The 26,869-nt window shown below is 36.8% G+C and overlaps 1 protein-coding gene across 2 annotated transcripts in view; it reads right to left on the reverse strand.

Moving 5' to 3' along the window:
• The window catches only part of PALS2 (protein associated with LIN7 2, MAGUK p55 family member), a 135,222-nt gene that overhangs the window by 9,871 nt on the left and 98,482 nt on the right, over positions 1–26,869 (reverse strand). For both annotated transcript variants that reach the window (XM_021670160.2, XM_021670161.2), the window contains 6 exons: positions 26,330–26,461; positions 24,337–24,436; positions 23,932–24,000; positions 21,702–21,863; positions 13,527–13,729; positions 12,010–12,138 (listed from right to left, as the gene is read on the reverse strand). In XM_021670160.2, the coding sequence (XP_021525835.1) occupies positions 12,010–12,138; positions 13,527–13,729; positions 21,702–21,863; positions 23,932–24,000; positions 24,337–24,436; positions 26,330–26,461 (795 nt within the window). The remainder of the gene's footprint in view (positions 1–12,009; positions 12,139–13,526; positions 13,730–21,701; positions 21,864–23,931; positions 24,001–24,336; positions 24,437–26,329; positions 26,462–26,869) is intronic.

Consider the following 26,869-nt stretch of genomic DNA (forward strand, 5'->3'; position numbering starts at 1 on the left):
CCACAGGTTGCCAGCGTGGCTGTTTTGGCCAGCGTGGCTGTTTTGCCGGAGCCCCGGCGCAGCGGTTCCCAGTACAGAGTAAACAGGACTGGGTCCTGGGAAGCTCCGGGAAGGCAGAGTTGCTCATTCATCTGATTAAAAAAAAAAAAAAAGCGGGGGGCGGTTACTGAAACAGGGAGCCAGGCCAGGAGATTCCCGGGCAAAAAAGCACCACAAATCTTAGAGCCACTGTTTCAGCCAGCGCAGTGGGTTGCCACACGGGAAATCACACAGATCCCGGCGCCTTTTCAACAGGCGACCAGAACGCTTGGGAGAGAGCCGACCGTTCAACTAAAAAACAAAAGGCTCTGAGGCAGGGAGCCAGGTGATCAGGCCCGGCTGGTCCCACCCCCACAAAAACAAAAACACAGCAATTGGAAACACTCTGGGTTGAGAGTTTCACAGTAAGCACAGCTGAACCCCGGATGGTCCAGCTGTGTGTGGGAGGGGCGTCCGCCATTACCGAGGCACTCCACCACTACGGAGCCAGTCTGCCATTGCCGACGCAGCCCGCCGTTGCCAAGGCAACCCGCCATTACAGAGAGAGTCCGTCATTACAGAGGCAGGCCACCATTGCCGAGGCAGTTCTAACTACACCCATATAAACAGGTCTGCAGGGAAGTTCACACGGCAGCTGGGCGGAGCCCACAGTAGCTCAGCGAAGCCTCTGCAGGCAGACAGTGACTAGGCTGCCTCCTTGCGGCAGGGCAGTCCTGAGAAAAAAAAAAGGCAGCAGCACAGCGGAAACTCATAAATAAAACCCTAACTCCCCGGGACAGAACACCTGGGGAAAAAAAGGGGTTTATGAGTTCTGCTGCAGCAGACTTAAATGTACCTGCCCAGCAGCTCTGAATGAACAACAGAGCTCACAGCTCAGCACTTGAGCTCCTATAAAGGACAGACTGTCTCCTTAAGCAGCTCCCTGACCCCTGTATATCCAAAGAGTCACCTCATAAAGGAGAGCTCAGACTGACATTTGGCAGGTATCCTTCTGGGACAAAGCAGAAGAAGAAACTGGTAGCAACCTTTACTGTTCTGCAGCTGTGCAGGTGATCCCCAGGCAAGCAGGGCCTGGAGTGGACCTCAGCAGTCCTAGATCAGAGAGGCCAAACTGTTAGAAGGAAAACTAAGAAACAGAAATAACTTCATCATCAAAAAACCGGACGTCCACTCAGAGACCCAATCAGAAAGTCAGCAACTACAAAGATGACAGGTGGATTAAATCCACAAAGATGGGAAGAAACCAGCACAAAAAGGATGAAAACACCCGAAACCAGAACACCTCTCCTTCTACAAGGGATCACAACTCCTCATCAGCAAGGGAACAAGACTGGATAGAGAATGAGTGTGATGAAATGATAGAATCAGGCTTCAGAAGGTGGGTAATAAGAAACTTCCGTGAGCTAAAAGAACATGTTCTAACACAATGCAAAGAAACTAAGAACCTTGAAAAGAGATTTGATGAAACGCTAACGAGAATGGACAACTTAGAGAGGAATATAAGTGAATAGATGGAGCTGAAAAACACAACACAAGAACTTCGCGAAGCATGCACAAGTTTCAACAGCCGAATTGACCACAATGAAATAAAAGGAGAAGGCAAGATTAGGAAAAACAGGGTAAAAAGGAATGAACAAAGTCAACAAGAAATATGGGATTATGTGAAAAGACCTAATCTACATTTGATATGTGTACCTGAATGTGACGAAGAGAATGAATCCAAGCTGGAAAATACTCTTCAGGATATTATCCAGGAAAACTTGCCCAACCTAGCAAGGCAGGCCAATATTCAAGTCCAGGAAATACAGAGAACACCACAAAGATATTCCTCAAGAAGAGCAACCCCAAGGCACATAATCGTCAGATTCACCAGGGTTGAAATGAAGGAGAACATGCTAAGGGCAGCCAGAGAGAAAGGTCGGGTTACCCACAAAGGGAAGCCCATCAGACGCAAAACAGCTAGCTAGCATCAAAATGGCAGTATCAAATTCACACATAACAATATTAACCCGAAATGTAAATGGACTAAATGCCCCAATCAAAAGACACAGACTGGCAAATTGGATAAAAAGCCAAAACCCATCAGTGTGCTGTATCCAGGAAACCCATCTCACATGCAAGGACACACAAAGGCTCAAAATAAAGGGATGGAGGAAGATTTACCAAGCAAATGGAGAACAAAAAAAAGCAGGAGTTGCAATTCTCATCTCTGATAAAATAGACTTCAAAGCAACAAAGATCAAAAGAGACAAAGAAGGATATTACATAATGGTAAAAGGATCAATGCAACAAGAAGAGCTAACCATCCTAAATATATATGCACCTAATACAGGAGCACCCAGATACATAAGGCAAGTTCTTAATGACTTGCAAAGAGACTTAGACTCCCACACAATAATAGTGGGAGACTTTAACACCCCATTGTCAATATTAGACAGATCAACGAGACAGAAAATTAATAAGGATATCCAGGACTTGAACTCAGACCTGGAACCAGCAAACCTAATAGACATTTACAGAACTCTCCACCCCAAATCCACAGAATATATTTTCTTCTCAGCACCACATCACACCTACTCTAAAATTGACCACTTAATTGGAAGTAAATCACTCCTCAGCAAATGCAAAAGAACGGAAACCATAACCAACAGTCTCTCAGACCACAGTGCAATCAAGTTAGAACTCAGAATTCAGAAACCAACCCAGAACCGCACAGCTTCATGGAAACTGAACAACTTTCTCTTGAACGTTGACTGGATAAACAATGAAATGAAGGCAGAAATAAAGATGTTCTTCGAAACCAACGAGAACGAAGACACCACATACCAGAATCTCTGGGACACATTTAAAGCAGTCTCTAGAGGAAAATATATAGCAATAAGTGCCCACATGAGAAGCAAGGAAAGATCTAAAATTGACATCCTATCGTCAAAATTGAAAGAGCTAGAGGAGCAAGATCAAAAAAACTCAAAACCTAGCAGAAGACAAGAAATAACTAAGATCAGAGCAGAACTGAAGGAGATAGAGACACAAAAAACCCTTCAAAAAATCAATAAATCCAGGAGCTGTTTTTTTGAAAAGATCAACAAAATAGACCACTAGCCAGATGAATAAAAAAGAAAAGAGAGAATAACCAAATAGATGCAATAAAAAACGATAAAGGGGATATCACCACAGATTCCACAGAAATTCAAACCATCATCAGAGATTATTACAAACAACTCTATGCACATAAACTAGAAAACCTGGAAGAAATGGATAAATTCCTGGACACTTGCCTCCTCCCAAGCCTAAAGCAGGAAGAAGTCGAAACCCTGAATAGACCAATAACAAGGTCTGAAGTCGAGGCAGCAATTAAGAGCCTACCACCCAAAAAAAGTCCAGGTCCAGATGGGTTCACAGCCAAATTCTACCAGACATACAAAGAGGAGCTGGTACCATTCCTTCTGAAACTATTCCAAATAATCCAAAAAGAGGGAATCCTTCCCAAATCATTTTATGAGACCGATATCATCCTGATACCAAAACCCAGCAGAGACTCAACAAGAAAAGAAAACTACAGGCCAATATCCATGATGAACATAGATGCAAACATTTTCAATAAAATACTGGCAAGCCGATTGCAACAGCACATCAAAAAGCTTATCCACCATGATCAAGTAGGATTCATCCCGGGGATGCAAGGCTGGTTCAACATATGCAAGTCTATAAACATAATTCACCACATAAACAGAACTAAAGACAAAAACCACATGATTATCTCAACTGATGCAGAGAAGGCCTTTGACAAAATTCAACAGCCCTTTATGCTAAAAACCCTCAATAAACTAGGTATTGACGGAACGTATCTCAAAATAATAAAAGCTATTTACGACAAACCAACAGCCAATATCGTACTGAATGGGCAAAAACTGGAAGCATTCCCTTTGAAATCAGACAAGGATGCCCTCTCTCACCACTCCTATTCAATATAGTACTGGAAGTTCTAGCCAGAGCAATCAGGCAAGAAAAAGAAATAAAGGGTATACAAATAGAAAAGGAGGAAGTCAAATTGTCTCTATTTGCAGATGACATGATTGTATATCTAGAAGACCCCATCGTCTCAGCCCAAAATCTCCTGAAACTCATAAGCAACTTCAGCAAAGTCTCAGGATACAAAATCAATGTGCAAAAATCACAAGCATTCCTATACACCAATGACAGACTTAAAGAGAGCCAAATCAAGAACAAACTACCATTCACAATTGCTACAAAGAGAATAAAATACCTAGGAATATAACTAACAAGGAACGTCAAGGACCTCTTCAAGGAGAACTACAAACCACTGCTCAACGAAATAAGAGAGGACACAAACAGATGGAGAAATATTCCATGTTCATGGTTAGGAAGAATCAGTATCGTGAAAATGGCCATACTGCCCAAAGTAATTTACAGATTCAATGCTATCCCCATCAAGCTACCAATGACCTTCTTCATAGAACTGGAAAAAACCACCTTAAATTTCATATGGAACCAAAAGAGAGCCCGCATAGCCAAGTCAATTCTAAGCAAAAAGAATAAAGCAGGAGGCATCACACTACTGGACATCAAACTATACTACAAGGCTACAGGAATCAAAACAGCATGGTACTGGTACCAAAACAGAGATATAGACCAATGGAGCAGAACGGAGGCCTTGGAGGCAACACAGCATATCTACACCCATCTGATCTTTGACAAACCTGACAAAAACAAGCAATGGGGAAAGGATTCCGTTTAATAAGTGCTGTTGGGAAAACTGGCTAGCCATATGCAGAAAGCAGAAACTGGACCCCTTCCTGACACCCTACACTAAAATTAACTCCAGATGGATTAAAGACTTAAACATAAGACCTAACACCATAAAAACACTAGAAGAAAATCTAGGCAAAACCATTCAGGACATAGGTGTAGGCAAGGACTTCATGACCAAAACACTAAAAGCATTGGCAACAAAAGCCAAAACAGACAAATGGGACCTAATCAAACTCCACAGCTTCTGCACAGCAAAAGAAACATTCATTAGAGTGAATCGGCAACCAACAGAATGGGAAAAAATTTTTGCAGCTTACCCATCTGACAAAGGGCTGATATCCAGAATTTAAAACGAACTAAAACAGATTTACAGAAAAAAACAAACAAGCCCATTCAAAAGTGGGAGAACGATATGAACAGATACTTTACAAAAGAAGACATACATGAAGGCCAACAAACATGAAAAATGCTCACCATCACTGGTCATTAGAGAAATGCAAATCAAAACTACATTGAGATACCATCTCACGCCTGTTAGAATGGCGATCATTAAAAAATCTGGAGACAACAGATGCTGGAGAGGATGTGGAGAAATAGGAACACTTTTACACTATTGGTGAGAGTGTAAATTAGTTCAACCATTGTGGAAGACAGTGTGGCGATTCCTCAAGGACCTAGAAATAGAAATTCCATGTGACCCAGCCATCCCATTACGGGGTATTTATCCAAAGGATTATAAATTGTTCTACTATAAGGACACATGCACACAAATGTTCACTGCAGCACAGTTTACAATAGAAATTCCATTTGACCCAGCAATCCCATTACTGGATATATATCCAAAGGATTATAAATCGTTCTACTATAAGGACACATGCACAAGAATGTTCATTGCAGCACAGTTTACAATAGTAAAGACCTGGAACCAACCCAAATGCTCATCGATAATAGACTGGACAGGGAAAATGTGGCACATATACACCATGGAATATTATGCAGCCATCAAAAACGATGAGTTCGCGTCCTTTGTAGGGACATGGATAAACCTGGAAACCATCATTCTCAGCAAACTGACACAAGAACACAAAATCAAATGCCGCATGTTCTCACTCATAGAAGGGTGTTGAACAACGAGAACACATGGACACAGGGAGGGGAGCACTACTCACTGGGGTCTGTTGGGGGGAAATAGGGGAGGGACAGCGGGGGGTGGGGAGTTGGGGAGAGATAGCATGGGGAGAAATGCCACATATAGGTGAAGGGGAGGAAGGCAGCAAATCACACTGCCATGTATACACCTATGCAGCAATCTTACATGTTCTTCACATGTACCCCAAAACCTAAAATGCAATAAAAAAAAAAGAGTAACTAAGCTAAATACACAGAGTGGAGGTACTTTAAGTGATTTTAAAATATAGTGATCTGACTGTATATACTTAGTTGGATATACTCTAAAGAGAGAAAGAACTAGGCAGGGGGTTTGGGGGTGTTCACAGTAATATCAACCACCAGGTGGTTGTGTTGATATACTTATTCCCATAATGTTATGTTTGTACTGTGGAATAAAGCAAATGAGCAATTACTTGATAGTCTAATTCCAACATTTCCAGTGTTTTTCAGAACTGGGATATTCAGGATAAGAGAAAGGAATTAGACATATAAAATAAAAATCCTGTAATCTTGAATTTGATTGGAAAATATCAGAATGAATTCATGATATATTTTCCTTCAAACATACAAAGAGAAAAACATATATGTTATTGTCTACATAAAAAGGTCTACCAAGAAGCAATGATCAACTCTGACAATGGGCACTGTTAGTATTATGGTCTTAAACCACCATTTACCCTAAAAGAAACCAAAGTGTCTTGGAAAAATGGCTGATTCCCGGCCTAGAATAGAAAATGAACAAGATGAGCCTGGAACATTTGTTCTACCGGACAGCAAGGAAGCTATCCAACACTATCAGAGTCATGAAAAAAAAGGTCTCAAGGGCCAACTAGAATAAGCTCCTATTGGTCAAAGATGGGACAATCTGAGCATCAATAAGAATAATCATTGCACAGAGTAAAGCACATCAAATAAGTCTGAACTTATGTGCTCATGAAACTAAAAACAAAGCCAACCGCAGCTGGTCACCTGACACCTATAGAGGCTCTTGGGGAATAAACTCATTATTCTGAAAGCTGACCTACAAAGGGACAGTATCAAACACATATCCTGCCTTTCCTGTATGAACCATACCTCAGAATAATCAACTACTTTTTTTTTTTTTTTTTTTAAAGAGAAAGAGAGAGAGAGAATGGGGAGGAGGAAAAAGGAAGAGAAAGAGAGAGAGAGAATGGGGAGGAGGAAAAAGGAAAAGAAAGAGGGAGAGAGAATGGGAGTATTGCTTTCTTGCCCAGGCTAGAATGCAATCTAGTAATGGGTATTGAAAACCTCTTGTATACTGATAATTATACTTAATGATGTAGTCAGGAAGGAATAAGGGAAGAAGATAACAAACAAACAGCCAACCAATATTTCATTTAAACCTATGAAATGCTATGCGATTACTGAGGAGTGATTTACTTCCAATTATATAGTCACTTTTGGAATAGGTGTGAGGTGGTAATGTATGTTTTGTGTATTTGAAGTGGAGAGTTCTATAAATGTTTATTAAGTTTACTTGTTCCGGGTCTGAGTTCAAGTCCTGAATATCCTTGTTAATTTTCTATCTCATTGATCTATAGAATCGTTAGCTATTCTTGTTACATTGATCCTTTTACCATTATGTAATGTCCTTCTTTGCCTCTTTTGATCTTTGTTGCTTTAAAGTCTACTTTATCAGAGGCGAGAATTGCATCTCCTGCTTTTTGTTTATTTGTTTATTTTTACTCTCTGGTTGGTAAATCTTCCTCCTTCTCTTTGAGTCTTTGTGTATTGTTGCATCTAAGATGGGTCTGGATGCAGCATACTGATGGGTTTTGGCTTTTTATCCAATTGAAATATATATAAGTTTAATACTGGCGTTTGATGCTAGCTAGCTGTTTTGCCCATTAGTTGATGTAAATTTTTCATTGTATTAATGTTCTTTGCTTTTTGATATATTTTTGGAAAGGCTGATATTGGTTGTTCCTTTATATGTATAGTGCTTCTTTCAGAAGCTCTTGTAAAGCAGTACTGGTGGTGGTGAACTCTCTAAGCACTTGTTTGTTCGCAAAAGATTTAATTTTTCCGTTGCTCATAAAGCTTAGTTTGGCTGGATAGGAAATTCTGGGTTGAAAGTTCTTTTCTATAAGGATGTTAAATATTGGTCCCCACTCTTTTCTGGCTTGTAGGGTTTCTGCTGAGAGATCTGCTGTGAGTCTGATAGATTTCCCTTTGTGGGTAACCTGACCTTTCTCTCTGGCTGCCCTTAGTATTTTCTCCTTCATTTCAACCCTAATAAATCTGGCAATTATGTGCCTTGGGGTTGGTCTTCTTGAAGAGTATCTTTGTGGTGTTCTCTGTATTACCTGGAGTTGAAAATTACCTTGCCTTGCTAGGTTGGGAAAGTTTTCCTGAATGATATCCTGAAGAGTATTTTCCAACCTGGATTCATTCTCTTCATCACATTCAGGTACACCTATCAAACGTAGATTAGGTCTTTTCACATAGTCCCATATTTCCTGGAGACTTTGCTCATTCCTTTTTATCCTTTTTTCTCCAATCTTGTCTTCTCGTTTCATTTCACTGAGCTGGTCCTTGACTTCTGATATCCTTTATTCTCCTTGATCAATTCGACTGTTTAAGCTTGTGCATGCTTCGCAAAGTTCTTGTGTTGTGCTTTTCAGCTCCATCAATTCACTTATATTCCTCTCTAAATTGTCCATTCTTGTTAGCATTTCGTCAAACCTTTTTTTAAGGTTCTTAGTTTCTTTGCATTGGGTTAGAACAAGTTCTTTTAATTCACAGAAGTTTCTCATCACCCACATTTTGAAACCTGCTTCTGTTATTGGAACACACTCGTTCTCCATTAAGCCTTGTTCCGTTACTGATGAGGAATTGCGATCCCCTGTAGAGGGAGAGGCATTCTGATTTTGAGTATTCTCTGCCTTTTTAGGCTGCTTTCTTCCCTTGATTATATATTTATCCATCTGTTGTCTTTGTAATTACCGACTTTCTAACTAGGTCTCTGAGCGGACGTCCAACTTTTTGATTCCCAGCACCGAAATCTGAGCAATCCACTGTGCCAGCCAAGACAGCGGTGTTAAGGTTGATGGTGCCTTTCTGCCCAGGAATCTCTGGACTCTGCACCAAGAACTGCCGCTTTAAGGCGCCAGCAAAACCGCCGCGCCGGCCACAAGAGTTGCTCTGGCGACCTGTGGAGCTCCTCCGCTGGGAATCTCCTGGTCCGTGAGCTACAAATATTCGTCTGAAAGTGTGGCGTCCTCTCGTTCTCTGCGCTTTCACTGGGAGCTAAGTGCCCGAGCTGCTAGTGATCAGCCATCTTGGATCTCTCTCCCGATAATCAACTACTTGATGACGAAAAGTTCCTTTTAAGAATTCTAGTTTATAAATGTAGAAGGACTGACAAATTCAGAAGACTACCACTTTCCTATCTCTAAGAAAGTAATTTGTCCAAGCAAAGATCACTAAAGTTTGCTAAAACCAGTAGGTAAAGAGTTACTGAGGAACTTTATAGATTAGGCTAACAACTTCTGACCCCCCACTGATAAAACTTATAACAAAAAGACAGCCTGACATATGCCTCATGATGTAATAAAACAAGTACCACTTATGAATTTTTCTTTCAAAAAACAACCAAACCAACCAAAAACCTGAATAACCTGAATCTGTGTCTGACCAACCCTATAGAGCAACCTATCAGTTTACAGGAAATAGAAGGGATAGAGGAAAATGGTACAATGGGGACAGAATGGGTAAAATCCAGGCTATGGAACATGCTGTAGGATAAATGACCTAATTTTGTTTTAACAACTAAATTGCAATGTGAAAAGAGAGGGGAGGGAGGGTGGATTAAGAGGTACTAAAGGGATGTCTGCTTCTAGCCAAGGTGAAGTAACAGGCACCAGACTAACTCTCCCACCTAACAATTTATGGACAAAATGTATGAAACAACAGTTTTTAAGACACTATATATAAAAATATTAAAAACAGAGATCCAAGAAAGATAGAAAACAAATGAAGTGAGTCTTAGGATTACCCCAGTTTACTGGCTTGAAAGAGTTTCTGGGCAGTAGATTGGGGAGAATGAGCCCAGAGGAGCCTACAGGACTCTGAGTTGAAGACAGAGCTGAGTCCATGGAGACCCAGGTGGCAAGAGTTTGCAGGACAGAATGCTGGAGGGGAAGAGCAGCACAGACAGACTTTGGAGATTTGCAGAAGGTCTCCTTCCAGCATTCAGCTGAGTACCAACCTGCACACAGGTACAATGACCTGAAGCTGAAAAAGAACCCCCAGAAAGGATTAGAGGTACTCATACCCAGCCAGGAATGGTACCTATTCCCCCCTAGCCAGAATAGAAAACCTCATGAATGACAGGCCCTGTGGTAGAAGTACCAAATGGGACTTCCCTTATTTGTGGGGAATAACTGGCCCTAAAATGAGAACTGCTTGGGTCTTACCTAACAAATTTTAAAAGTGAGACCTGAAAAAAGCCAACTGTTTCCAAATAACTGCATCCTAGAACAAAGCTCACAACGTATGGCATCCAAAAAGAGTTAGCAGGATTGCAAAGAAGCAGGAAGATACACCCATAATAAAGAGAAAAATAATTCAATCAAAAGCAACCCAGAGCTGACTCAAATGTTAGAATTTGCAAAGACATTGAGCACTTATTATAAGGATGTTGCATATATTCAGAAAGTAGAGACAAGTATCAACTTGAAAAAGAACACTAACACTACCTGATTCATGGCATATGATCAAGTACAGTCGGGGGAAAGGTGAGAGTGGTGGGGTAAGGGTGCAGGGAGCAGGTTACAAAGGAGCACAGGGAAATGTGTGGAGATGATGGAGATGTTCAAATTTTGGCTGTAATGGTGTTCATGAGTATAAATATATAGTGAAACTCATCAAGCTGGACACGTTAGGTAGGTACAGCTTATTGTGTGTCAATTATACCTCAATTAGGCTGGAAAAAAAGATTTAGATGACATCAAACAAATTCAATGTGTTGATCTTGTTTGAATCCTGATTTGAACAAATCAACTTAAAAAAAACCTTGGGGAAATTCAAATATAGACCGCATGTAGATAACAGTAAGATATTTAATGGTATATTAATGGTATTACGTTTTAAAAGTCTATCTTTTAGATATAAATACTGAAGTATTTATGGATGACATGATATCAAAAATTTGATTCAAAATAAGTCAAGGTGAGGAAGAAGTGGGGAGGGGTCTAATTAAAACAAGAAATTGCCATGATTATTGAAGCCAGGTGATGGGCATATGGGGCTCATTTTTTCCCTCTTTTGTATATATTTTTAAATTTCCATAAATGAAAAAGGAAAAAAAAAGGAGAAAACATGTAATAGAAACTAAACATCAGAATACCTGACTCTACCAATGATAAACCATATAATAAACATGACTGCTAATGGTCTTGGAGCCCAGTTACCCCAATAGCAAAATAAAGGGGTTCAATTAATATGTATATTTTAATATTGGTCAATTTTACTTTACAAAGGAGAACTAAACTTTTGATTTAAATAAAGTGAACAATAATTTTCAAGTAAAAGAATACTTTTCCAGAACCTAACTACATCTAATGAATTTTTATTCTGTAGCACCTTATACAGTAGGTTTATTTCATAAGCATAATTAGATAAGAGATGGCCAGGCATGGTGGCTCAAGCCTGTAATCCCAGCTCTTTGAGAGGCCGAGGTGGGCAGTTTACCTGAGGTCAGGATGAGACCAGCTTGGTCAACATGGTCAAACCCCATCTCTACTAAAAATACACAAATTTTTATTGTATTGGTGCATGCCTGTAATCTCAGCTACCTAGGGGGCTGAGGCAGGAGAATTGTTTGAACCTGGGAGGTGGAGGTTGCAGTCAGCCAAGATTGCACCACTGCATTCCAGCCCAGGCGACAAAGGGAGACTCTACCTCAAAAAAAAAAAAAAAAAAAAAAAAAAAAAAAAGATAAGAGTTAAACATGCTCATAAGAAAAGGAAAAATTTTAGAAGGAAAATTGCATGGCTAGCTCACCGTCAGAAGCTTGGTAGTGATTCCTGCATCCACCACAGCTTTGTGCATGGCACGTAACGTCTCTAACTCTGGAGCAGCAATAAAGACCACATAGGGCATGAACTCTGATGTCCTCAATACTTTCAGTGCCTGTTTAAAAGAATAATTATAAGCCAATTTATAATAATAGAGAACCAGAATTCTGCTACCTTTAGTATAAATCAAAGACTATTTGCACTTGTCCTGTGGATTAAAGGACATAATTTAATACCTATCCCTGTTCTGTCCTTCTCATTCCATATAGTACTTTCTTAAAATAATGATCCATTTATTTTGTTCTGAACTCAGTCTGTTTCTCTTGAACAAAGGAAAGTATAAAACAATGATCCAAAAATCAAGAATGATGTAAACTCTTTTTATGTTAAATTGTAGAATTCTGTTAATATTGAAAAAGTAGAAAGAACCTCAATGTTGATTAATTGGAGAGTGGTTAAATAAATGAATATATATTCATACTATAAAGTACTATATAGCAATTACAAAGAAAAAAAGCTCTGTAATAACTACCATAAAAAGATCTTCAAGAAATAGTACTATATAATAAAACCCCTGAAGAATCTATATAAAATTTTTCCATTTATGTAAAACGAAACAACAACAAAAACAGAAAACCCATTACCTTATGTATATTTGTATTTAAGGCATAATAAAATGACTAGAAAGATACATAAGAAACTATTAACAATTCTTTTTTTTTTTTTTTTTTGAGACAGAGTCTCGCTCTTGTTACCCAGGCTGGAGTGCAATGGCGCGATCTCGGCTCACCGCAACCTCCGCCTCCTGGGTTCAGGCAATTCTCCTGCCTCAGCCTCCTGAGTAGCTGGGATTACAGGCACGCGCCACCGTGCCCAGCTAATTTTTTTTGTATTAGTAGAGACGGGGTTTCATAATGTTGACCAGGATGGTCTCGATCTCTCGACCTCGTGATCCACCCGCCTCGGCCTCCCAAAGTGCTGGGATTACAGGCTTGAGCCACCGCGCCCGGCCAACAATTCTTATCTCTGAGTATGGAAGTGAGGTTGGGCTGAGTGCAGTGGAGTGGGAAGGGGTAGATGAGAGAGAAACACAGAGTGAGAATAAAATGAATAGTGTAGAGGTATGTGTGTGTGTCAGGTAGGAGGGGGAGTGATTTTTTATTCTTTTTATTGCAGACTTGAGTTTTAAACTTAACGTTTCTTAACACAAGCATTTATGCATTACCTGAACAGGTAAATAAACACATACTAAACTTCCACCATAGATCTAATCACACGGTTTCTATTGCCACCCAAGCCTCTGTTGGCTAATTGTTCAGAGATTTACTTAACTAGCTATGTATACATAATAACATTCTCTACCAGCCAAAGGTAAAAGAAAGAAAGAGCCACCTTTCCACTCTGACAAAACAAACAACCCCAAACCACCATCCCCTGACACACATGAAAAAACTCCACAGAAAACAAAATATTAAAAACAGCTTTGGAATCAAAGCAGCTTACCTGTGGGTTGACATCCAGAATGCAAGTCCGTCCAGTTTGGACAACCTCAAGAATAGAATCAATTTTGGTTCCATAGAGATTTCCTTCATATTCCCCATGTTCCAAATACTTTCCAGCTTTAATATCTGCTTCCATCTCAGATCGTGACACAAACTTATACGCCTGGCCATCTTTTTCATCTTCCCTTGGTTTCCGTGAAGTAACTAAATAATGTTGAGATTTTTGTACAAAGAAATTGTAGGGCATAAAAAATAAACTAAAGTACACAGGGTAGCTTAACATTTTTCTACCTGGTGCAGCAAACTACAGCCTATGGCCAAATCTGATCTGTTTCTTATTTTTGTAAATAAAGTTTTATTGAACCACAGTCATACTCATGTTTACATATCATACATGGTTTCTTTCCCATTAAAATGGTGGCAGTAATTGTGACAGACTGTATGGACTGAAAAGCCTAAAACTTTATTATGTGGCCCTTTAATAGAAAAAGTTTCTTGATACCTTAGAGGAATATTTTAAGAGGTAATCCCCAACATAAAATTTGTATCCAAAAATATGATTCTTAAAATCACTTTAAACTCAAAATATATTTACCTAGCAGCAGAGCCTTCAATGAAGTTCTTAATTATGCTAAGTGTTAATAAGTGTGAGGCATGTTGCAAGTGAGTATCTTTTCAATTGACTAGCACTCTACTTCTTAGGAATCTATTACATCCTTTCTTTCCACTTTAACACTTCCTAAGTGCCCCAAAAGGTGAGCAAAGTTCACCTATTCTTAGTTGTAATACCAATTTTTTAAAGTGCAGTTTTACCCACAAATTATCTATCCTATATCTTACCTCAAAACCAACCCTTTCTTTCAGCTTCCTGTTTGTTGATATTCCCAACTGTTAATTGTTCTATTTTACAATTCAGGGGTAGAGCTAGCCACCTCATTATTATCATGGTCTATTAACCTTCTCTACTCTGACCCGACATATTATTTCTGGGAGAATGAGAGACTGAATAGCTCAAGTCAAAATTTAGAAGCAAGAGATCCTTTTGTCTGATATTTTAGAGCTTTGAATACTTGCAGAGACACAACCCTTTGCAAGTTGGTCTGTGCTAGGAATGGTTATCATTTTTTAAACTGTTGCAAAGGTGTACTCTCTGACAACTTTGTTAACATTAGCTTTGAAGAAGAAAATTAATTTTTGAGTGTGTTATTTCAAGCTTAGCCTTACCCTGGGCTTGGATGGATCAGATATAAGATGTATCCTACTTCTATTAGCTAAGTGGTTGCAGAATAACTGATGGAATTATTAAGTACACCAAATTAAACTAAGAAAGTAATCCAAATAAAAAGATGACAGTGTTCTGATTACTTTCAATAAGCATAAGACAGAGAAAACTTTTTTAAGAACAAAATAAACTTCAAACTAATGCTCAAAAATAAGAGTCAAATGAGATCATTAGGTATAATAGGACTCCCCTTCCCTTGTTTTCTGGCTCAACCTTGAGAGTAGTCATCTTAGACTACTGTGAAGAGTGTTTATAGTATCTTTGAGAATCTTCAAGATGCTATGATAGTCATATTCATATTCAAAACTGTGTGATGTTTAAGGTTGCTGGAATTATTCACCAAAGGTGTAGAGTAAAACTTCTAAGGCAACTTTTGACTCCCCAAATAAATGCATAATAGGACTTGGCTCAACACTGTGTACATTAATTTTAAAAAGTAGTGGGCTCTTTTTTTTGAGGAGGGGAGTCCTATTGTGAAACCATACAGGGGAATGTGCTGCTTGAAATAAATACGTATATGTACATGTGTTATCCCTACCTCCATGCTGAGGGAATTTTAATTCTTAGAGAAATGTTAGTTTTCACGCGAATTTTAACTACAATCCTATTCTCTACTAACACTCCAAAAAACAATCTATGTTGCCACATATTTAAACTGCTTTATATTTCAGAACAGAGAAATCAGAACATGAAGATTTGACTACAATTGATTCCTTAGACTTCTACACTGAGCAACTACATGATGTTATTTTTTAGAAGTAATTTTTTCATGATAGGCAAAATTCTTAATTTAAGCTGCTCTTCAAATAATGAAGAAACAATCAACAAAGTAATATTTCATTTGTTAACTAAGCTCAAGAGTCCAATGTTAAAAAGAAAATAGGCTATATAACATAGCCTATCTCCCTAAAATATCAATGTTTTTCTATTTTATTTTAGGATCATTTTGTAATATATAAAGAAAGTTAAATTGCCTTAATTTAGTAACAGAAAATTTTAGAAATTTGAAAATAAGCAATATACTCCCAAACAGCCAATGGATCAAATAAGCAATCACAAGTGAAAGAAAATACTTTGAGAGTAGATGGTGCTGTTGAAGAGCACAGTTACAGACAGAGCTGACCAGGCTCTTCCAGAGTGCCAGTTGCCCAGCAGCATGTTCATTACCTTGAAGACGTATGATGGTTGAACTAAACCCATTCTAAGAAAAGGTTCTGTGGAGGGCTTTAAGCCCTCGACAATTGTCTTAAAAGCTACTGATGGGAAAAAGATCAGCACTGTGGTGAGCTCTAAAGAGCTGAATCATATGGCTAATTCAAATGTATTAAGAGCTAACATGGATGTGCTGAAGAATAGGGACAAAACGAGTAAGAGGAAGCAGCACAGTGAAGGGCACTGCATTTCTTGGTTTCGCCAACTAACCAATGAATTGCTATTTCTTCTTTGGTTTTTACTTTGGGTCACAAAGATAGGTTCCAGTTCTGCCATAGTAACTGTTTTCATGTAGGATTTAGGGTCATTGCGGAGGGAAGAAGGTTTGGAACAGAATAGTTGTGGTAAGAAGCCAGTTTATTATTTTAGATCTGGCTAATGGGTGTGTTGCATAGCTGTAATTCAGGATTACAGTTTTAAAGTCTCTGTAGCCATCTACAGAGAAATGCACCATTGAACCTGTTTATATATAAAAAAAAAATCCCACACAAATCAAAAGTACTTTGAGACGAATGAAAACAAAAACACAGCATACCAAAAACTTTTGGATGCAACTAAAACATTACTTAGAGGGAAATTTATAGCTGTGAATGCCTATGTTAAAAAAGAAGATCTCAAATCAATAACTTAATTTTCTACTTAAAAAAAAAAAGAGAGTAAAATAAACCCAAAGTATAAATAGAAAGAAGAAAATAATAAAGATTATAGCAAAAATTAGAAAGCAGAAAAAACACAGAAAATCAGCAAAGGCAAAATTTGGTTGTCTGAACAGATCAACAAAACTGACAAATCTTTACAAAGACTAAGAATAAAAGATGGAAGACTGAAATTTCTAAAATCAGAAATGAAAAAAATATATTACTATGAATACTGCAGAAATCCTGAAACTGATTAAAAAATAAAAATCCAAGTTGACCTATTAACAAGTAAAGAGACTGAATTAATAATCAAAACTTCCTACAAAGAAAAGCTCAGGGTCAAATGGCTTCATGAGTGAATTTCATCAAACATTGAAAAAATTATAACTAATTCTTCACATACTCTTCCGAAACAATGAAAAAGGAAAGAAAATTTCACCACTAATTCTATAAGTCCTATATTATATCAAAGCTAGACAATGACATCACAAGGAATGAAAACTATAGATCAACATCCCTTATAAATATAGATGCAAAAATCATTACAAACTACAAGCAACTGAATCTAGAAGTATATAAAAAAGATGGCACATCATGACCAAATGGAATTTACCACATAATACAATGTTGGTTCAATATATGAAAATCAATGAATAGAAAACAATAAAAAACAAAAATCGTATGACCCATCAACAGACAAATAAAAAGCATTTGGCAAGATCTAGCACCCTTTCTTGACAAAAAGCCCACAAAGTAGGAACAGAAGGGAACTTCTCCAAGCTGATGAAAGGCCTCTATGAAAAACCCACAGCTAAAATGGAAAGATTGAATGCTTTCTCCTTTCTCCCTAAAATCATGAACAAGACAAAAATGTCTACTTTTGCCACTTCTATTACGCTATTACACATTATACTGCAGGTTCTAGTTGAGGCAATTAGACAAGGCAAAGACATAAACAGATTGGAACAAGTAAAACTGTATTTGCAGATGACATGATTTTGTATATAGAAAATCCTGAGGAATCCACACAAAAAAATCATCATTAGAATCAATGAGGTGAATAAGGCTAAAAGACAAAGCCAATACACAAAAATCAGTTGTACTTCTACACACTAGCAAGGAACAATCCAAAAAATAATAATAATAATAAGAAGAAGAAAATACCTTTTGCTATAGAAAAAGAATAAAATACTCAGGAATAAATGTGACAAAGCAGCATAAAATTTGTACAATGAAAACCACAAATAGCATTAAAATAAAGACCTAAATAAATGGAAAGACATTCACGCTTATAGACTAAAAGAATTAATATTGTTAAGATGGCAATAGTCCTCAAGTTGGTCTAGAGAGTCCATATAATTCTTCTTAAAATTCTAGTTACCTTGTCTGCAGAAATTGGAAGCTTACTTTACAATTTATACAGAAATGCCAGGAACCCAGAAGAGCCCAAACAAGCTTAAAAAGAAAGAACAAGTTGGGAAGATTCTCAATTCCTGATTTTGAAACTTAATACAAATATACAGTAATCAAGACAATGTGGGACAGGCATAAGGACCGACATCTAGGTTAATGGAACAGAATTGCAAGTTCATAAATAAATCTTCACATTTACAATCAATTGATTTTCAAAAAGGATGGCAAGACAATTCACTGGAGGAAAGGACTATTCTTTTTGACAAATTGTGTTGTGACAACTGGATATGTGCAAGCAAAAGAATAAAGTTGGAACTCTCTCCTCACATATAACACAAAACTGACCCTATAATCTGCATGTAACAGCTAGTAGTATTAAGCTCTTAAAATAAAATATGGGCATAAAATTTTGTGACCTTGGATTAGGGAAAGCTTTGATATAGTATCATATCTGATATGATACATAAAGCATGAGCAACAAAAGATACATAAAATTGGACTTCATCAAAATGAAAAACTTTTGTCTATCATAGGACACCATCAAAAACATTAGAAGTCACCAAAGAATGAGAGAAAATATAAATATTTGCAGATCATGTACCTAGTAATGAACTTATACCCAGAATATAATATGACCTCCTCTTACAGCTTAAGAAAAAGATTACCTAATTGAAAAATGGGCAACCAGTTTGAAGAGACATTTCTCCAAAAATACATAAATGGTAAATATGTACATGAAAAGCTGTTTGACATTATCAGCCGTTAAGGAAATGCAAATGAGAACCAAATTGAGACACAACTTTACATCCACTAGGATGACTATAAAGCCAGATGACAAATGTTGGTGAGGATGTGGAGAAACTGGAAAGTTCATACACTGCTGGGATTGTGAAAGGATACATGTACAGCCACTATGGAAAACAGTGTGGAAGTTATTCTAAAGGTTAAACATATAGTCACTATATAACCCACAAATTCCATTCCTAGGTATATGCCCAAAAGAAATAGGTGTATGTGGGAGGCCGAGGCAGGTGGATCACGAGGTCGAGAGATCGAGACCATCCTGGTCAACATGGTAAAACCCTGTCTCTACTAAAAATACAAAAAATTAGCTGGGCATAGTGGCGCGTGCCTGTAATCCCAGCTACTCGGGAGGCTGAGGCAGGAGAATTGCCTGAACCCAGGAGGCGGAGGTTGCGGTGAGCCGAGATCGCGCCATTGCACTCCAGCCTGGGTAACGAGAGCGAAACTCCGTCTCAAAAAAAAAAAGAAATAGGTGTATGTCCACACAAATACCTGTATACAAAAGTTGACTGCAGCATTATTCACAATAGCTAAAAAAAAAAAAAAAAAAAATGAATGTCCATCAACTGATGAATATATAAATAAAATGTGTTATAGTCATAAAATAGAATATCACTTAGCAAGGAAAAAAAACTAAGTACTGATACATGCTACAACACAGATGAGACTGGACATTATTTTAAGAAGCCAGTCACAAAATACCACATATTGTATAACTCTAGCATAGAAAATGTCCACAATAAGTAAATCTATTGTGACAGAAAGATTCATGATTGCTCATGGCAGCAGCAGTTGAGGAGGTTGGTGGGAAATGGGTACAGAGAATCTTTTGGAGATGATGCAAACATTGTAATAGCTTTTAAATTTTACAATCCAGAATTCTATTCTCAGCTAATTAGTCAAATAAAGGGCAGAAAATATACATTTTAAAACACAAAGATGCAGGCATTGCATTCCCCGTACAAGAGGATGTGCCCCAGCAAAACAAGGTGATAAACCGAGAGAGAGAGAATGGGGTCTAGGAACAACTGCTTCAACCCAGGGTAACAACAAAGGGAACTAACTACTCCAGTATTAACAGCTCGGCAGTCAGAGAGACAGCATGTAGTCCTCATCGAAGCAGAAAGACAGAGGTTTCTGAGACAGAGATCTCCAGAAAAAGAAAAAAAAAAAAAAAAAACACAACTTACTGGAATAAACAAGTCTTTGGTTTAAAAAACAACAAAACACTGTAGGCACACACATGTATATAAAATCAGGTAGTATAAGGAAAAACAGAATTCCAGAGATTCCTGGGTCACACAAGGGGAAAAGGCTGTTTAAGAAAGTAAAATTGAACTAACTGAAAATAGAGCTATCTTTATATTGGAAGGATAGTCAGGAAGTAAACAGATAAGGCCTAAACTGGCTAAATCAGGGAACAGTAGACTAAAGACATTATTAAGAAATATGGAACACTACCAAAAGAAATAGCAAAAAGAATGAAAAGTGACTGTTTCTCATAAATAAGCCAGTGGTGAGGCAGGGGAAGAGAAGGGATTATTTTTTTCCCATTATATGTCTTTATGAACTACTTGCTGAAAATATTGGGCACATATTAATTTGATAAAAGCAAAAAACTTTTTCTTTTTTTCACAATTGCAACTTTAACATATACTTTAATTACAGTGCAGTTTTTGTTTTGTTGACCACTAAACTAGGAGTTGTCTAAATTTAGTGATTTTCAATGCCTACACAGTAGAATCTGAAGACTTGCCCTGAAGGGATTGTAAGCGGCACATGGGGGCAATGACAAGGTTATTTCCCTAACTTTTAAGAATTTTAGCCATAAAAGTACTCACTGAGAATTAGGCCCAAAATATGCTGGACAAAACCTAAAATTCAATTAAGAGGGGGGGCGAACTTAGGTTAGGATATGACTCAAAACAGCTTAAAGGCATTAATATACCTAAAGGAATGCTGTGTAAAAAGGGGACTTGGTCACCAACAGAAGCAAAGAAAAGGGAGTTATGAAAGCAATGTTAGCTTGTCTCCTGCTTTCTTCAAGGGAGAGAACATCTAAGTTCACGAGTAAAGGCTCACATATTTCAAAAACAAAGACAAGTGTCTATTAGTCACTACAGTAAGTCACTAACATCATCCAACTCCTTGATCTAATTCCATTCTCATCAAGCATAGTTCTGACAAGATTATTTAACTTTCTATGTAAGTATGCAAATAGAGAAATGAATGCAAAGACCTAAAATGAGTGTTTAGTTACCTTAATGGTTGTACTTCTCATCAGTATTATTTTATTCTATACATCAGACTTTGTAACCTTAATGCTGTCTGTAGTAAAAGGTGAATTCACTCTTGATGTGTTATCAAAAATCAGGTTTATGACCTTGCACAACTGAGAGCTACAAGCCAGACTACGTACATTCACACAGCTGTTGCCACACTGGGTATGTCTGAGGATCAGAAACTTTCCCTTTTTCTTTACATTAAAATGGTTGAAAAATCCAACTTTTCAGATATACATCAGTACAAGAAAATCCTAAATGTCTATCTTGCCACAATTCTAATATACGCATTTAATGCTAACATTTCTGAACTGAATAGCTTAGAGAAGCAACTGTCACCAGACAGAAAGCCAACAGCACTGCAGCACTATTTCAAGACAGCTGCAGAATTACTAAATTTTTCAATGTCTTTTACTTGTTCTTTTTCATTGTCATAGAGAAAACTTATTTGGGAATAGCAATAATTAATGATAATAATCCCCCTCCTCCATATGCCCATATTCTTTCCTGCCAATTGCATAGCAAGGAAAACACAGAAAACTTACATGGCACCGTAGTTCCAAATCTAGTGGGATTCAATACTATGAACCTGTTTTTCAAGCTTCTTCGGCCTACACCTTGAGCTCCTATCAATACTAATGTTTTTCTCTGGAAGGGAGGCATTTTGGCTACCTCCTCATATATCTGGATTTCATGACGATCAAATTCTGAATGTAAAGGGAATTGGAAAACATATTCAGTCATCTTTTATACACATGAAAATAATCTCTGCGACTCTGTCTAGTAATGGCTTAGCTGTCTTAACAGTTAAATATCACTTGACTTGTACCCACTTAGCACACATTTGTTTTTACAAATTTGGCAAAGGACAATAAATAATAATTATTTTATTACTGTTTATAAGACAGGGTCTCACTGACACCCAAGGTGGAGTATAGTGGTGCAATCTTAGCTCATGGTACCTTTGAACTCCTGGGCTCAAAGGAGTCTCCCAAGTAGATGAAACCACAGGGATGAGCCACCACACCCAGCTGATTTTAAACTGTTTTTGTAGAGATGGGGTCTTGCTATGTTGCCCAGGCTGGTCTCAAACTGTTGGTCTCAAGTGATCCTCCTGCCTCAGCCTCCCAAAGTGCTGGGATTACAGGCATAAGCCACTGCACCTGGTCCGTAAATTATTTTATATATTGCTTTAAACATCTACTTTCATCCATTTGCCCTTAAAAATTTGTCTAATCAAGCTAGAAAAACTGTATGTTTTATCCTTATTTATCAGAGATTGTATCCACTGAAACCTTTTATCAATTTGTCAGTAAAAATTCTTTAATATAAATAATCAAATTATAGACCAGTTTATATAAAAAGTATGTATCAAACAGGGAGGACAGGAGTAAACTTACTGTAGTTGCTTAAATGAGTTCCAAAGAACGAGTGATCTTCCAATTATATAAATGAATAAATAGTGTATGGCAAATCTACAATTATAGTTTGATTAGAAAATTCAACATACTGACATTTACTGACAACATATATTTAAATATTAAGATTTTGAAATTTACATGTAAATTTTAGATCCAAACGTTTTCACTAGAAACATAAGCCAAAATTGTAATAGTGGGAAAATTACAAATTTTCTATTTTGCAAAAAAGCCTTATGGGCATATATTTAATGAATAATAGGGCCAAAGTGATTTGAAATATTATATTACTTGTTATTACTGTAACTCTCAATCTGTAGTAATAACACTCCTTCCTTAGCTTATTATACTAATAGCAACTCTTTCTTTGCACAATTTCCCCACAGTAGATTAAACCAATATTAAGAGAAACAAGCCCACTTCTTCCTTCTGTATTATTTCTTATATGGTTTGCTATTTAGTATATTACCAGCATAGAGGTAGCTCTGAAGTCAAGAAAGTACTTTTAAAATTGCCAGCTCCTTTGATTAAGCCTCCTTCTGATTTATAGAGCTGTTTTTTACTCTTGTCATCCTCTGTAACTGGGAAGAATAAATATAGTAGTTTCCATTCTTTCCCTTCCTTCCTATTTATTTATTTATTTTTAATAGTAAAGAAGTAGCCAATCCAGGTCTGAGGTCTTATTTTACATTGTTTTTAAAAACCTTTTCAGCTTTACTGAGGTATAACTGACAAATAGGAATTGTATATAAAGTGTACAGTTTGATGGTTTCATGAATGTGTACAATGTGAATGATTACCTCAATTAAGCTATTAAACATATCAGTCACCTCATATAGTTACCATTTCTTTCTTTTTAAAAATATTTCTTCATGACTAAAATATTTAAGAAATAAATCTACTAAAGCAGACTAAGATTTATTTGGTCCAGTGCTATTTTTCTAAAAGTATCATGGTTAGTGTTATAGCAGGATACCAGTTGCCCTTAAACGTAATTTTTGTAACATCCTGATAAAGGCATTCTACCCCTTAGAAATGGCACACAAATTACTATTTCAAAATTCTCTGGACAAACAGTTTCAATTATACTATTGTGTCTTCATTAAGACAAGCAAAAATCCTAACCAATTTGTTTTGCTGTAAACTATACTCACAAAATAAAGCACATGGTAGTATACATAGTATCAAGATTTAAATAATTTATATCATATTGCACCATGTGTTCATATGCCAGCCCCTTGCAACTAGGTACTAATCTGAATTACATTCACTTTAAACTGTATATTCAGAGTTTCTTCCACACAAAATGATACACAGTTACTTCACTTGGACTTCTCAAAAAGTATTTAAAACCTACCTGCGTTTCTGGTTGTGAGATACATCATCTTTTTCTTTTTTTTGCTACTTATAGTTCCACAAAAAGGTCCTGAAGGATGATAAAACAAATATAACTTAAACAGCATGTCAGAATATGAAAAAATTGCCCTATAGTATTTTATACGGGTGGGAGAATTATCTTCCCAATGTTGCATCCTAGGAAGCAAAAGAGGGTGGGGGTGAGTTAAGGCACTGAATTTTGATACTCTACCAGCAGGTGGCAGAAAGGGATAAAAAGATTACTTATAAGAGATAGAAAATAAAGCAGAGGGAGGGATTCATTCTAGATATATTTAAAATACATTCATTTGCTTATTCAGACAAAAGAGACAAAGAAAGGAGGCCACAAAGGACTGCTTATTACTTATTGTGTCGAGCTCATCACCTGAATTGTCCCAGTCTCTTCTAACAAATGCCTTTCTCTTCTCTTCCAGGAACTGGCTTGGAATGAGACCAGCGCTTCCTCCCTCTTTTACATGGCTAGCCTAGAATCAAATTAATGAATTGTATATCTCAGTGACTAAAATTTGAGATCATATTCTATTACATAGGACAAGTAGTGGTCATTAAAAAAAGTCACATTTGCTCTTAAAAACAACCTTGTGATTTAAAACCATAGCATTGTCAGTTAAGATATTTAAACAATTCAGCACTGAGGAATCAACTGGCACCTAAAATTCTTCATATCTGTCATCTGGTAATGAAATTTGGGAACCAAAATACATATTAAATTACTAAAATTTTTATTTATAATACTAAGTTAGAAAAGGAAAATAAATAAATGCTATTCTATAAGAAGATGTGTGAACAGGACATTTTATCTAGCACCCTTTAGTAAGACATTTACTGTCAACCTTAATCCTACTATGTCAGTATTTCAGGCCAAATCATATGAAAAGGAGATACTATTTGGAATATAAAGTGTAGATTTTAACTTATGCTACCAGGAATCTGAATATCTCAAGAGTTTGTAAATTTAAACTAGGCAAAAGTTTACCTAATGTAAAATAGCTAACTTTTAAAATAAGCTCCAAAGAGAAATATTTTAAAATACTGGCTAGAGAACTGGCTGTTCGTGGTTTATCTCACAGTTAGTATTTCTAACCTTATAACTAGCATAGAAAATCTGGTATCACTTTTAGCAATTAAAAATCCTGAAAAACAGAATTAAAGTAACTGACCATCAAAATGCAGGGAGAAACTGAGAAAATGGTGACAGGTAAGAAGATAAAACTAAGAGATTGTATTCATAGAAAAAAGAAAAAAGAAAAAAAATAGGAATAATTTGATAAAGGAAACAGCCAGAGAGATTTTTTTAAATGATGGATCTAAAAAATTCAGTGGAGACCTCTCGAAATCATGGATTCTGTTTACCCATTTCTTAGCTGTCTCAACATATAGAGCACTTATACATAATAATGTCTTAATTTACATTTAAGGACACATTAGTGAGATTGTTCTCATTCTGTGATTTGTTTCCCCTTAGAAGTAGATACATTTTTTAGATCTAATGTGAGTTACCAATATCTCAGTTAATTTTGGAATTTGGTGCTAAGCTCTGGATCCTTTCCTCCTAATCCTTGTTCTTTAGTAAGACTCTCATTTGCTTTGATAGTTTAAGGTATTTCAGACTTCCTGACTTGCCAGTTTCTCCAGTTCTGAATATTGTGGTTGTAAGCTAATACAAACAATTACAAAAACAGACTTATTACTGCTGCTAGGGGTTTCTGAAAGCTACAACATTAGGAGAAGAAAAAAAGAATACCATTACACAGATCTTCTGAAAAAAGGAGGGAAAAATGCAGTGATAATATACATCTCTTTCCATATACACAGATTTTAATCCAAACCCAAACCAAACTGATAGAGCAAACCTTCATTTCCCAGTATCTGAGAAGAGGAGAGCAAATACACATTAAGACCTTAAGAAATTAAGCTTTACTTGCCATGACAAACAAGAGGGAGAGGAGACAAGAGAAAGACTATTTCACAGTAAAAGACTCCTACTTAAAATAACAAAACCCAAATATCTTTTGAAAAGGGATGTCCCAATTGAGTTGTTCTTGCCGAACAGCATATTTTAAGGCAATTACCTATGTGAAAAAACCAACTGGTCTAATCCCTAAACCAATGGGTTAGTGCCAAAGGCTGGTTAATTCTGCACTTATTAAGAGATACTTGCAAATTCCCTCCCAATTTGATCTCACGTCCACAAAATTAGTAGCCATGAAGCAGGAGCTGTTCATGTGGGAAAATTCATTGTAACAAATGCTAATATTAATACAAATACTAATATTCTTCCTGAATATTCAGATATTGATCAGATCTAAGATTAAAAATAGAAAAGTAGTTGAGGAAATTCTGAGAAGCATACTAACCTGCCACCAATTTGGATCTTCTCTATTTACAATCTGAAGAATTTCTCCTTTGGAAAACTTCAATCCTGCTTCTTTGCAAGGTATTAGGCTATCATTGTATGGATTATAATCAAAATGACACTTCACAAATACCTAAAACACATAGCAGAATTAAAAATACTATAGTTATATCATTTGCCACTGATTTTTTAAAATCTTTGTCAAACCACTCTGATTTTAATTATAACTGACAATGTATTTAGTACCTCTGATAATGAACTTATCTCTCATAAATGGAAGTTAAGGTATTAGAATATTAACAGATTTTGGTACCAGAAATATAAAACTTCATTTCTATTTTAACATCTAACCTTAAATCAACAAGAGTTTGCTAATCTAGAAATTCTATCCCACCATTCTTCCACTTTGCTTCAATTTTTTCACTTGATTTTCCAACCAACGCTGCATAATTTTTAATGCAAGTAAATGCTATGATCCAATTAACATCCTAAAATAATATAGGTGTTGATTTAAGGTATATATATTTCGGAAGTATTAGAA

The sequence above is a fragment of the Aotus nancymaae genome, unplaced genomic scaffold (assembly GCF_030222135.1).
Source record: "Aotus nancymaae isolate 86718 unplaced genomic scaffold, 86718_ANA_hifiasm-v0.15.2.pri h1tg000025l, whole genome shotgun sequence".
In the NCBI taxonomy this organism is placed as follows: domain Eukaryota; kingdom Metazoa; phylum Chordata; class Mammalia; order Primates; family Aotidae; genus Aotus; species Aotus nancymaae.